General features: G+C 40.8%; 1 protein-coding gene across 4 annotated transcripts in view; it reads left to right on the forward strand.

The window, feature by feature from the left end:
* Positions 1–10,654, forward strand: part of AAGAB (alpha and gamma adaptin binding protein) — a 49,507-nt gene extending 38,853 nt beyond the window's left edge. For 2 of the 4 annotated variants that reach the window (XM_016198064.2, XM_016198065.2), the window contains 5 exons: positions 2,191–2,273; positions 3,089–3,185; positions 7,703–7,807; positions 8,233–8,282; positions 8,940–10,654. In XM_016198064.2, the coding sequence (XP_016053550.1) occupies positions 2,191–2,273; positions 3,089–3,185; positions 7,703–7,807; positions 8,233–8,282; positions 8,940–9,017 (413 nt within the window). In that variant the 3' untranslated portion in view covers positions 9,018–10,654. Of the gene's footprint in view, positions 1–2,190; positions 2,274–3,088; positions 3,186–7,702; positions 7,808–8,159; positions 8,283–8,939 lie in introns of all 4 variants that reach the window. The other 2 variants (XM_087820717.1, XM_016198066.2) reach the window with 2 other exon arrangements.
* The last annotated feature ends 4,127 nt before the right edge of the window (positions 10,655–14,781 follow it).

The following is a 14,781-nucleotide window of genomic DNA, read 5'->3' on the forward strand; positions in this document are numbered from 1 at the left end:
GCCCAGTTCTCTTCCTACTATTCTGACGTTTTCGTAATTTTGAAAAATTAGAACATTCATTTTTTTATTGTGGTAAAATACACTTAGCACGTAATTGTTAAATTAAAAACAAGTCTTTTTGACTAGGTATACACATGAACATGAAATGAAAGTCAAAAGGTACACAGACGTTTACAGTATACAGTGACAAGTTTAGCTCCCTCTAACTCCTGACTGTCCCAGATCTCCCTCCGTGGAGGCAGCCACTTAAAAGAATGAGGCATTTTTAAATAGACTGCTTTGGTTGAGTAACATGCCCAAGCTGACATTATTGCATTATTCTTCATGGATTGCAGTCTGGCCTGCCAAGTTTAGGCACTGCCCAACGGAGGAAAAACCTAAGCTATAGAATTGGAATGTGGAGAGATTTGTGAATTAGATTTGAAAATTACCCAAAGCCCAAGTTATTTCTAGTAATAGAAGTAAGTGCTCTCTTATAGCAATACTCTATTACTCAGATAATGCCTTTTGTACAAAGAGCCTAAAGTATTTTAGAAGAGCCCTTGCGTATCCTCATGACCTGTGAAATCCCTGAGTATTGTGTAATTGCATACAACCACTGTAAAGTTTGTAGCACTTTGGCCAAAAAGAAAGAATTATGTTGATGTTTGAATAAACCTCCCCGGTCTCTGAAACCGTCAGTGTGGGACACTACAAGGATCTGCTTCTCAGCCTCTGAGCCGCCTTGGCCTACCTTGATGAAGCCTCAGTGCCTGGTCCTTAGATGGGCACACCCAGGCATTTGGCCTGGAGAGTTCCTCAGAGTGAACAAATTGGGTGAGGAGGTGAAAGGGGCTCCAGGAGTGCACGTGTGCCTGTGGCCCTGCTGCCACAGTAGAGGTTGTGGATCAGGAAAAGCAGCAGGTTCTGAAGCCTTCAAAGCCAAGGTACTGGGTTGATGGCCACGTGCAGTAGGGAGGCTAGGCTAGAACAGGCTGCCCCCGACACCAGCATGCCACAAACTGGCTTCGTCCCAGTGTAAAAGGCAGATCTCCCCCAAGTGAAAGGAAGGACGACTGAGACTGCACGGGGCTCTCTTTGATACCTCTGTGTGACAGCCTCTGACCACAGGTTTCACTGGGCATGGGAGAGGACATAGGAAGACTGTAGGTGGTTTAAAGAGAGGAGAATGGATGCAGGAAGAGATAGGGAAAGGCAAGGCAAGGTGGGAGGATGTTGTCTTTTTGAGAGTTCTTTGATTTCTATACTGTTAGACTCTTGACATGTGGGTTTCACGTTCTACTCTGCAGCAGTGTTTTGTTTTGTTTTCATTTTTCCTGATCTTAACACTCTCCTGGAGTACTTGGTAAAAGTGCAGGTTCCTTGGCCTCTGTCTCAGAGATCCTGCCTCAGAAGTAGAGAGAATACTGCCTACTGACTACTGGGGTGGTAGTTGTTGTTTTTTTAATCCTCAACTAAGGATATTTTTTCCATTGCTTTTCAGAGAGAGTGGAAGGGAGGGGGGAGAGAAAGAGAGGGAGAGAGACAGAGACACAAAGAAATAGAGACATCAATTGGTTGCCTCCAGCACGTGCCCCCACCTTGTCCGGGGATTGAGCCTACAACTGAGGTACATGCCCTTGACCAGAATAGAGCCTGAGATCCTTCAGTCCACGGGCCTACGCTCTAACCACTGAGCCAAACTGCCAGGGCCTGGAGTAGTTTTAATAAGTACTCAGGTGATTTTGGGGCACACTATCAGATCAGGGCTGGGGCCTTTATTTTCATCAGTTCTAGATGTTCTGCTCTAGATTTGTCCTCCATTGTAAATACAAATATTGAGATTATTGGGGGCCTTAACTGCAAGTGGCCTACTTATTATCAAAATTAGAACTTTATTTCAAAAAAGTGTGCATGTTCCTCTTCAGTTTAAAACACTAGAATATTACTAGTTCATAGTGACTATGAAAACATCAGTGCTATTAATCTTTGCAAGCAGAAGATTTGTTATAATGGTTTTGCCATTATATTTGACCTGGACTAATACTCTGATTTTTGAAAATTATTCAGAATTTAGAGAGTATGGTAATTGGTAGTAACTACGTTTTACAGTTAGAACTTTTATAATGAGGAAATAGCCATTTCATCATTGCAGTCATTTTAACTTAAAATATAAATTAAAATTCTCAGTGATTTATTTTTTCTTTTCAGATAGGAACCAAGGCTTTGGCCTTCTCAGCTCATTGGCTGGAGCAAACCATAGCATTGGGTCAGCAGATCCCTGTCACTCAGAGGTAAAGATTTTTCCTTTATCTTTTCTCCTCTTGGACTTTAATTTCTTCTTGTCATTATGAATCTTTACATCATTTATTATTTTTCCTTTCCATTTAAGAAGTGGCAGAGAATATTAAAAATAGGTAAAAGGAGAATGTAAAGCAGTCCTCTTGTGCCTCATACCTATTGAGAAAAGGTTGGTTCAGCATCAGAGCAGTGAGCGCTTTCAAGGTGTTCGCAATCTGGGTTGTTTCATGTTTTCTTGCTAGGATTTCCTTGAGGTCTAAAGTTGCTTCCAGATCTTTAAACATAAAATTAATGGTTCTTTTTCAGTACTTCCCATGTACAAGGCCCTGTACAAATCTGAGGCAAGGTCCTTGCCCTCAAAGAGCCTAGTAAGCTGATTTCAACCCTCTGTCCTAAAGGACTTTGGTCTGGGTTTACCTTGGTCGACGTGCTGGAACCAAGAGCACATTAGACAGGGCCACATTGTCTTTTCAGGCATCTTTTTCATCAGTCTCTGAGCTGTTTGTGATATGATCATGTTCATTTTCATAGTTCGAATAAAACATGGATCTTAAACAAAATAAACAATATGTTTTAATAGTCAGTAGCAAAATCATAACACTTCCTTGAGAGAAAATACTCCTGAGTTAGTGAGTCTTTAGCCGTTTATTTTTTTATGTGATATTGAACATTCTTCCATCTCTCCTTGTCTCTAGCTCTTACTACTGCTTCTCTAAAGTCAGCCAGTGGGTGGAAGTGTGAGCCTTTTGGATTTAGTTCTGACGTAGCCTGCTATTAAATTATTGCTCGTGTGTGTTTTCCTCAACAGCAGCCCCATTTGCCAGCAGCAGATAGGACTGAATCCCTCTTAGATCATCAGGGTGGTGCAGCAAACACAGCAGACGCTCAGGTTGATAGCATTGTGGGTAAGTTCCTCCTCTGTCTGCCAAGAAACAGCTCTGTGGAACTTGGAATAGCCAGTGTATCAGGGAATAAATCATCTGGGGGAAATTGACTTTATCTATGGACAAGGGAAGAAAATTGATAGTGTACCCCAAATGAATGTGAGCCTTGCGGTGGCTATCAGAAAAGGAGAGAGAATAAATACATTACAAATCTGTGGGTATCATTTTTCTCTCTGATTCTCTTAGTAGGATTTGATTCAGATCATCTGAGCTAAAACAGACAGGACCAGGTGGTGAAACAGCTTTATATCTCCATATTACACAGTTTTTTCATAGTATTTAACAGTAGTCAGAATTGATGGCATCAAGAATAATACAACTTTATAAGCCTTTTCATATCCTTTTAAAGGTCTTTTATATCCACTTTCTTACTTGGTAATGAAGTTTGGCAGAGAAGCTATTTTACAGAGATGACGGTGAGGCATAGAGAAATTCAATAACTTGTCCAAGGGTATCTAATAAGAAGGTCTTGGAGCTGAAATGAGAATCCAGTCTATTGTCCGAAAGCCAGAAAGCCAAGGAGCTTAGTTGAAATAACTGTAAATGTTCTCTTGTTAGGGAACTACTACATCTCTACTTTATGCCACAGAGGGGCCATGTGCAGTAATAAATTTTTAAAACCATTTTTTCCTGATGATAAAATAATCCATGTAGAAAACTCAAGTGATTGGTTATAGAAACATATTAAGAAGAAAAAACCCCATATAATCTCTTTTCTCTCTAGTTTAAATTCAGTCTTGTTCTTTCAATTAAATCTTTCCTATGGGCTCTTTTTAAATTGGGATATAATTGACATACACTAGTAGTTTCAGCTGGCTTTTAAACCTGCTAAAGTCCCTTTTATGAAAACAAACCATTAACCACACTGAAAAAGGTGGGGGAGACAAGAACTAACCTAAATATTAACTTGGGAAAACAGTATTCTGACTGGAGGCCGTAAGGCTAAAGACAAAAAGAGCTGAACAGAAATACTGCACTTTGCTTAATAAATTTGATTCTCATAGATATATGGGTTAGAAATTCTGAAATTATATATATTTACATATTTATGGTTGAAAAATTAAGAAATTATAGTGTATATAAAGAGAGCTAGGTTTCTGTCAGAGAAAGTTACAAATGAGGAAAGGGGAGGGCTGGGATAAATACTTCAATATTGGACTGAGATTGATAGTATCAGCATAAACACATGGTTTTTAAAAGTATATGTATTGTTAGAGTAATAGAGAAATATAGATGTGTGTATACATGTGCTAGTATATATTTCTCTCCTAGCTCTAGCCACTGAGAGGTCCTAGAAGCAACGATACTCCAATAGCAATGTGCACACTTAGCACTTAGATGTTGGTTTCTAAATACTGTTCTCCCAAAAGATACCAGGGCTACTTGGAGAAGTGGATGATCTCAGGTCTGGGGCAGGAAAAATGCAGGATAAACCTGGAGCATCTCATGGTATCAAAAAGTAAGAAAGTGCTCAAAAAAGAATGGGGACATTGAAAAGGCAGGGGAACCAACCTGAAAGAGCTAAAACTGAAACAATTTGACCAGTAAAATAAATTAATATAGTATTAGGTTATAGCCCATGGAAGAAAAGAAATATTCATGAATTCATACTAATATAAATAAATAATTGAATAAACAAAATGATAACTGGATAACTGCTCCTCCTTGCAGAAGAATTCCAATTAGTAAATGTAGAAGGAATGAGGGAAATAGAAAATCACCATTAGTCAGTCATACACCACAGTAATAGTTGTTCAGGCCAGATCCACTGATGGATGTTAAAATTAATAGATGAAAATTTAAGAAGAAACATGATATTTGCATAGTCTAAAAGCATTTTTCCTAAGATATTTATTTATTACAAGAGGGAAAATAGTAAGTTTATATTTGAAATACCTGGCAGATACCACTTCTAGTGATGAAGATGACTTCACCAGTAATGAGACATACTGATATCTCCCCCTCATATGCACCAAATGGACACTCACTTTTGTGCTGTTTTTGCCAAACGTGCATAACCTCAATCTAACAAGAAAACATTAGACAAACCCAAATTGAGGGACATTATACAAAATTACTGACTAGGACTCTTCAAAAGTGTCTAAGTCATAGAAGACAAGGGAAGACTCAGGAACTGTCAGAAATTAGAGAAGACTATGGTAATTTGACAGCTCAATTCTGTGTAGGATATTGAAACAGAAAAGGATTTTAGTGGAAGTTTGTTTATTTATTTATTTATTTATGAAATATACCTTTATTGACTTCAGGGAGAGGAAAGGAGAGGAAGAGAGAGAGAGAGAGATAGAAACATCAATGATGAGAGCGTCATTGATCGAGCCCGCAACCAGGCATGTGCCCTGACCAGGAATCGAACCCTGATCGCCTGGATCCTAGGTCGACGCTCAACCGCTGAGCCACGCCCGGCTGGGCTTAGTGGAAGTTTGAATGAAGTCTGGTTTAGTTAATAGCACTACACCATTATTAACTTCTTGACGTTTATAATTGTAACATGGTTATATAAGATGTTAACATTAAGGGAAGGTGGGTGAAGGGAATATTACTATTTTTGCAACTTTTTTTTTTAATCCTCACCCAAGGATATATGTTTATTGATTTTTAGAGAGAGAAAGAAGGGGGAGAGAGAGAGAATGAGAAATATTGTCATGAGAGAGAAACATTGATCAGCTGCCTCCCATACACACCCTGATCGGGAATTGAACCCGAAACCTTTTTGGTGTATGGGACAACACTTCAACCAACTGAGCCACCTGGCCAGGGCTTTGTGACTTTATTGTAAGACTAAAATTACTTCAAAAAATTTTTTAAAAGGCAAAACTAAACCAGCAGAAGTAAAACACTTCGACTCAATGTTCCTTTCCTTCTTTCTTTACTAAACTTATTTCCATTCCTCACCTCCCATTCACTCCTCAGTGCATTCCCATCTAACTTTTGTCTCCATTTCCCACTAAAATTGCTCACCAACAACCTCCGTGCCACTGAACCTAATAGATGTCTTCCATTCCTCATCATGGCCTCTTGGCACCATTCAATATTTATGGAGCAATCCCTTTTGAAACAATATTTTCTCTTGACTCACCCAACACATCTTAGTTGGGTGGTTTTCCTGCCTTTCTGATTATTCCTTCTCTTTCTTTGGAAGATTACCCTTTTCCACCCAGCCTTTAAATATTGCCATTCCTCAATGCTCCACTTAATCTCTTCTTCCAAATCTGTATTTAAGCACAAAGAGATTCTATCCACGTCCACAGTTCAATTATCGTGTATACACAGATAATCACAAATTTTTATGTCTAACCCTGTCTGCCAGCTGCCAGCCTGACATGCCCATTGAACTAAAGCAAATTCATTAACCAAAATGCATTTTAACACCAAATTATCTATATGACTTTGTAGTAGATGAAAAGAACTATAAGTTATCACCTGTGACTTCAAGGAGTTTACAGTCTAAAAATGCAGAGACAGGCCTTGTAATATAATGGTTAAAGTTGTGGGTTTGAGTCCTGGACAACTAGGTTCGAATCATGGCTCTACCACTAGTGATGAGATGACCTTGAGTAAGTTATTTAGCCTCAGTGGGCCTTAGTTTTCCCTTCTGTAAAATAGGGGTTAACAAATCTTTCTTTACAACGCTGTGACAAAAATGAAATGGAATGTTGCTAAGCTAAAGCACTCAGTGGTGCAGACACAAAGTAAATTCTCTCACAATGGTAGTGTTTATTATAGCAATGGTGGCCAGGTGTCAGAATGCACAGTAGCATATGCCGGTGCCACGACAGTTCTGCAAACACTAAGCATGGGACGAATTCAAAGGAAGGAGACCTGAGAGCTAGGATGGTCAGGGAGGACATCCTGGAGGTGGTTGGCCTGGAGTGGAGGATGAGTTAAAATTCTGATTAAAAACAAACTTTACCTCTGAATAGTTGTAATTTTAGATGAGTTCATTTTTAAACCCAAGTTTCTTCATGTGCAAATTGTGGACAGCAAAATCTGTCTTAACCACCTTATATGGTTGTCAGTAATAGATGTGAAAATATGTGTTGCACAGTAAAATATGGTATACATTTCAGGCATTTGTTGCTGAATTGTTGTACCTTAGTGGAGAGTGTGGCCCACAGAGTTGGAAACACCTAAGTCTGAATTCAAGGTCACACTTACTAGCTGTGACCTTGAGCAAATCACTTCAACACTAAGCTCTAGTTTTCTCATCTCTAAAATGGAAACTGTGTGCCTTGCCTCATTATGATGGTGTAAGGATAAAATAAATTGCTATTCATTTGTAGGGCCCATTAGCAACCAAACATGCTGAATGAAGCACCATGAGCTAGAAAGCTGGTACCCAGGGCACGCACTCAGTGGTGACTTTTCATCAAAGCCAGGATTGATTGCCTTAGAATGATTTTTGTGTATTTAGTACATATATAAGTAACATGTGACAATGTGACAAATCCTTATTTCAGATCCCATGTTAGATCTGGATATTCAAGAATTAGCCAGTCTTACTACAGGTGGAGGAGATTTGGAGAATTTTGAAAGACTGTTTTCAAAGTTAAAGGAAATGAAAGGTAATCAGATCCATTGTGTCTAACATGTTCCCGTATTGATAATCCCCGGTTTTATATAGTAGGATTTTTTTTTGTAACTGCTGATTCGATTCCATGCTCTGGTCTCAGGTATCTTGAAAAACTTACCTATGGGGAGAGGTGGTAAAAATTCCCTGGGGAAAACTTTCCTCTTCCTTTATTCTTTCCTCTTATTTTCCCTTCCTCTCTTGCCTGTTTCTTTCAGTGTGTCTCATTAATATGAAATCAGTGAGATCTCTACCAATTTACTCACATCATTCCCTAAACTTTCTAATAGCTATAATGACTACACCATAAACATGTCTTTGAAACCCATCTCCCTCCCATCTTTTAGTGTTGCAACATCTGTACACTCCAGATTCTCTTGTGCTATTAGACGAATTTCTTAAGATATATTTTCCCCCTAGACAAGGCTGCGACGCTGCCTCACGAGCAAAGAAAGTTACATGCAGAAAAGGTGAGACAATTAGTCAGATGTTTATTGAGCACCTACAAAAGGTCCATGCTATTAGAATTATAGCACTTATTTATTAATTATACTTTTTTCTCAAGTGTCTTAGTGTGAACTTTTCATTGGATTTTAACTTATAACTAATTGAATATTTACACAATAGTAACTTAGTTGCTACAGTCAAACCAAGATCTTTCAAATGTATGCTGAGTGACATGGAACTTTCATTGAGGCTCAGGATGTTTGCCTTCCTAACTGTTGGGCTGGGAAACTCTTAGTTTTGTTTTGTTTTCTTTTGTTATTACCAACGCAACACATATTCTTGGCAGGAAACATATATGGTTTATGGTATTCTATTGAATGTGTCATAATTTATCCAGTTCCCTTTTGGACAATAAAGTTATGTGTAATTTTTGCTTCTATAAATAGTGAAGCTGTGCATATCCTTACAGAACACCATTGTACACAACTCTGATTATATCCTGAGTGTAAATTTCTCGAAGTGGAAGGCTAGGTTCAGGATTTTCAAGGGTTTTGATATATGTTGCAAGAGAGCTGAAAGGCAAGGTACAGAATTTTGGGTCTTAATCAGTTCAAAGTATGACATGAAATGAGCTGAAATTTAGCTGTTGGCTAAAATTTGTTGCATGTTTCTTTCCACAGGTTGCCAAAGCCTTCTGGATGGCGATTGGGGGAGACAGAGATGAAATTGAAGGCCTTTCATCTGATGAGGAACACTAAGTTATTCTTACTAGGGTTTGACTAACAATGATGTTAACACTCTCTGAGATACTTTCCTATCAACCCCGTTATGTTTTGCTCAACTTTCCATCATCATGTTGGCTGCCTGACTGTTCATAGGATCCCCCAAATTTTAGTTTTTAGTAGAGAGTTAAGGAGGAGGTTTTTTCCTTCAGTATATTATAAGGGAATGAGGAGTATGGTGACAGTAAGAATTGAGAATTTTTCAGATATGCTTTTTTTGTTGTAGGAATGGGAGTGGAATGAGAGGCTCAGAGGCCTGTGTGATTTGCCCAAGTTAAAGAAGAAGAAAAGCCCTAAGCCACTCCTAGTCAGCCTTTTACGTAGCATCCCAAGTTCACACGTGATTACTGCAGATCAGGAGCTTGTGCCACCTTTCCCAGGTGTTCTGGATGTCCTGCTTCCGAGGAGCTTGCTGCCCTGAGCTTTGATGCTTTTGGTGGGAAGAAAGGAAGCAGCTGCACATTTGGTTTGTGCTATAGTGTAGGTGGGGCCGATGGCAGTGGCCCTCAGGTTAGTCGTTAGCTAAAAAACTTGCTCTGGGCATTTCAGTTAAAATACAGTGTCTGAGCTCATGCTGGAAAGTATGGAGAAGCCAGTGTGAATTTTTAGAGTATTATAAATGAGGCAAAGGTTTTCTTCTCTGGGAGAGATAAAACAGAGCCCTTTTTCAAAGTTGGGGGGGATGCATGTGTGCAAAGGACAGAGAGGAATGCAAGTAATTCCCTACAGGGGCCCTTGAAATCATGCGGTCACATACTGAGATTTTGGCATTACTGTTATCATGAAGAAACTTTTCTTCCTTAGAGTTCTCTTGAGATGTCAGAGATGTGATGTCGTACTTTATGCCCTCAAAACAAGGCAAGTTTCCTCCTTTGCTCTAAAAGACAAACATATCACTGTCAAAATAGTAACACTAAGGAGTGAGGTGAGAAAGGATGTGAAATGTCAGGCAGTGAGTCCCTGAGTACCTTGTGTTACTTCCGGGGCTGAGGGGGTCAGCCCCAGGGGAACTGATCACCAAAGGGAAAGTTTCCAGAGGAAAAGTGGGAAATACACCAAATAGACCATCACTGTGGTGGTCACTGCAGGACACCAGGGCTGGATGGTGCTGGCACATATGTTGAGATCTGTTTCTTGGTCTAGTGTGCTCAGCAGCAGAAATAAGTTTCAGACCCCTCTGTGCTCCATCTCCCAAACACTGCAGAACTCGAGACAGAGGCAGAAGGAAAGGAAGGCTCATGGTGCCAGGCCAGGGTGACCACAGGAGCAAAGATTTCAGTGATTGGAGCATCCAGGAAGAGCTGTTTCAGGGAACTTTGGAGGTTGGCTTGCTTGGTGACTTTTTTTTTTTTTTTTTACTATTCTGAAGGATTATTGAGTCTATAGTTTACCACCATTCCATCAGTGTTTATTCGAGATGACTGCAGACTGCATCAGCTAGTCATGAGGAATGTAAGGGAAGTTGGCTCCTTGTTGCAAAATGAAAGGTAGAACATGTGTTTCTTAAAACATTAGAATTACATGGTTAGATAAAACAGACTAGAAAAAACTGTGAACTGATTTTGTAGATTAAACAAAGCCAGGTGATTAAAATGTGATTTGTTTATAAAGTCTCTTGGTGTGGATTGTTATGATGTTGTTTAATAGAGAATGTATGTGGAAGCCTTCCTTCCTTCACTGGGTAACACATAAATAGTGAGTAATGTAAGGGTTTGTCAGACTCACTATTTTGGAACCCACCATGCATACATATACTAACAACTCACATTTTCAAGGCCTCAGCTACATGGGCATAGGAGACCCTTGTAGGGGAAATGTAGGATAAAAGTATCCAGTGGTATCTACTAAAGGCCCAGGTTAGAAAGAGTGGTCATGAGGTAATAGTGCAATAAAAGTTGTAATCTATCTAAAGTGACCTCTGTACATGCCATCACAAGTTATTATCGACTGTCCACCTGGGATTTAAAATGAGAGATTTGTCGTCCCCCCCCCCCCCCCGATGGTTCTCTGTGTGTGTGACACACTGTCTGGCACATAGTAGGTCCTTAATTTTGGTTTGTGTTTGTATTTGATAGTCTGATGAACATGATCACAAAGCTTGAATGTCCACGAGTATTGGAAGATAGGGAGAGACAAGAATTAGTTTTTTTTCCCCTGAGAAAATTGTGTGTTATGTAATAATTTTAGAGTGATGAAGACATAGATATTTTTATAATTTTAAAATATGTTATCCTGCCAGAGCATGAGAAGATTGACAGAAGCAGTTTGCTTGCTCTCTATTTATAGAACTTGGCCACATCAACTTCAGAGAAGCTGGAGATTCAGGGAAGCTAGACTTAGATGGCTGAGTAATATGGGATGTGGTTCAAGGACCATAGAGCATGTCAGGCCATTACCACAAACCACTTGTAACACATGAAATGTGATATATGGCTAACTTCAAGTTCCCGTCATGGAGAGTTGGGGATAAACATGTTTGCCATGGCTGATGTCAGATCCCCTCAACCTTGGTCCAGTCTCTTAACAATGGCCATAGAGAGAGCACGTGGAGTGCCCCTTGCCCTGCCTTGGCCTGCTATGGAAAGACAATCTTAGAAGAATCACTGTCTAAGGGTAAGATGAGAGCTCCATGAACTATTCTGAGCTTGTGTTTGCTGTTGCAAAGCTAAATTTAGCAAACATGTGTCTAGTGTGGTCAGAGGTCCTGATTCATTGAATGCTCTGATTGATGGAGGCAGAGTTCCAGAGAATGCTGTAATGAGTTAGAGTTGCCCTTCGCCCCCCAAATTTAAAAATATGTAAGACAATTTAGCTACAGCATTCTGTTATTAAATATCAAACTTTATTAAAGGATTGCAGGTGGAGAAAGTGTAAAATATCTGGTCAAGTGTACCCCCCCTACTAGGATTGGCTTGAAAACAGCACCCTATTAACTTTCCCATAATTTGTATGTCTCATAAAAGTAGCATGCTGACTATGCAGGGCAGGCAAAGTTCTAATTTTGATTTAGATTCCACTTGGGGTTTACTTTAGTGATCCATGCTTGCACCTTTGGCATATAAACTCATGTAGAAAGGGTCTTAGAAATTCTCTAAGTTTTATATTTTTGGCATTACCTGTTATTAACATCATAGGTCTTGCTCTTAATGTGCATTTCTTTATTCTAGTAGAGGAAGCATCTTGCTCTGTTCTGAGGAATTTCTGATTTGCAAAATGAAGAATTAATAGAGGTAATAGCAACAGTGTGAGCCTTTTGTTGGAACACCACTAAGCCACATTCCAGCTCTTGATGACAGTTAGTTCTACTTTGTTTCCGGTTGGAAAAGTACTGATTCAAAACCTGGATTTAATGGTTATTACTGCATCTTTGGAACACAGGTTTGGCCAAAAAAACACCACTTTTTTTCCTTTTTTTAATCCTCACCTGAGGATTTTTCCATTGCTTTTCAAAGAGAGTGGAATGGGGAGAGAGACACATCTATTGGTTGCCTCCTTCACACGCCCCAACCGGGGCTGGGGATTGAGCCTGTAACTGACGTACGTGCCCTTGGCCGGAATTGAACCCCGGATCTTTCAGTCCGTGGGCTGACGCTCTAACCACTGAGCCAAACTGGCTAGTGCCCACTTTTTTTTCTCTAGACCCCTTTAATATCTGTGTGTATATGTTGATAGACTCAAATACTCTGTCCTCATAACTACAGATTTGGGAAGCACAAAAAGGTCACATATAGCAGTTCATGACCAGCCTCCCTGGTTCTTTCCTGTGAAGGATGTGAACAGTCACTACCTCTCCCCTTTCTCTTATCAACCAGGTGGCTTTAATGCTACAACAGGCCTGGGGTAGGAACTGTAAGAAAACAGCAGCATAATTTCGGAGAGAAAAGATTCTCTTTTTCTGAGCCCAAGGATTTGGTCTGCATCAATCCTGTGCTACAGGGAGTTCTCAGGAAGTCATAAATGGTGAAGTTAGAAGGCTTCAATGGTGAGAAAAAGCAGCTAACCTGTTCCTTTAACCTGCTGAAACAAGAGTCCAACATCCACTGATTGGGAACTTTCTTGGTGATACATAGTGGCTAAATGATGCAGGTCAAGTAGTCCATGTTAAAGAACTTAGAATTTGTGCTGTGGCCAATGGTGGGGGGCATCTAAGGTCAGGTAGGTCACTGGGGGTAGTGTGGATGATGCATTTACAGGAAAGCAGACTAGAGGCTAGGAAAGTAGTTATGCAGCTGGTGCAGATGTCCGGGTGCTAGAGGAGCTGAGAGTAGAAAACAGGACTGATTGGATGTGGGGAGTGAGGGACAACTGTGACTTCTGTGGTGGGTAAATGGTCAAGCCAAAAATGGGGCTGAAGGCCAAAGGTGGGGGAGATAGTTTAATAAGGACAATGAATTCACTTTTTAAATCATGAGTTTGAGGTACTTGTGGTACCTCCACATGCCAGTAGCCAAACGTCTGAAGCCTGGGATTGATGTCCAGGCTGTAAATACTGATTTGGAAGTCATTAGCATTTATGTGGCTTGAAATCATGTGAGTAGATGAGATCACTCAGGGAGAAACGTCAGGAACACCAGCCCGAAGGAGTAGGCAGAAGGAGGTGCAGGCCCAAGAGGAGGATGTGTGACAGGGCCAAGGGAAGCCAGGCCGTTCAGGGGGCAGGCATTTCTGAAGGCAGGTTTGATCGATGGGCAGCTGCAGCAGAGGTGATGGAGAGCAAGGAAGAGATATTATCAAGCTGCTCAGGGTTTGGGAGAATTGGGGAGAGGGAGCTAGGGAGAGGATGCTGATAAAAATGAGTCAGAAAAGGAGCTAGCTCGAGGGAGGTGGGAGACTTTAGTTTGGGGGTGTTATGTTTCAGATCATATTTAACAGGCAGCTGGAATTTAAAGTGGAGCTCAAGGAACAGGTTGGGTTAGAGGTATGGATTTGAGTCATTAGCTGAGAAATACACACTAGATAAAACCTTGGGGAAAGTTGTTTAGGGGGCTGGAGGGGGAGGATTGGCTAAGTGATAATCACAAAAGAAGGCAAGTGATGCAGTTCCTGTGAAATCTGCCTCCGTCCTGGTATGGAGGTGTTTGGACTCTGTGAGGTCCTTAGGAAAAAACCGCTGTGGAAGTCGCCCAGCTAAAGGACTGCTCCAGTCCCATCCCATCCTCTTCCTCCAAATCGTTTCAGTCGCCCCTTTTTAACCCACATTGTCTGGGGTCAGAGTAAGACTCAGCCAAGGAGAAGATGTTGGGAGTTTCGAATTTAAAATGAATTTTCACAGGAGCTAACAAAATCATCTGACCTGGGAGATGTGGAAACCTCCTTTTTTGTGAATCTAAAACTACCTCCATGTCTGTGGGAAGATGAGACTGGTGGCATCTTATCATTTGCCGAAGGCCTTTAAATCCAGGGAAAAAGAATGCAAAGTGACAGTGCAGAGACGGCAGCAGTGGGACCTGTGCGGTACCTCAGTGTGGGGAGCAAGGGAGATGCTCCAGTGGTGGGGCTTTTGACCTTTGCTCGGCTGACCCAGGGGCTCCTGCTGCACTGAAGGACTGGCTGGCACTGCACGTTGCCCTTGGTGAGTGAATGAGGGCGGTGGGGTGTTACATGAGGCTGTGGTAGGTGGTGGCCTGGCACATCCTTGGTCAAAGGACATCATTTTTCCCTAGTGCTCCTGGCCCCCCCTGGGTTCCCTTGTAAATCTCCCCACCTAGACAAGGCAGCAAGAATGAGACTGAGCTCCTGG

The sequence above is a fragment of the Miniopterus natalensis genome, chromosome 1 (genome assembly GCF_054644295.1).
Source record: "Miniopterus natalensis isolate mMinNat1 chromosome 1, mMinNat1.hap1, whole genome shotgun sequence".
NCBI lineage: Eukaryota > Metazoa > Chordata > Mammalia > Chiroptera > Miniopteridae > Miniopterus > Miniopterus natalensis.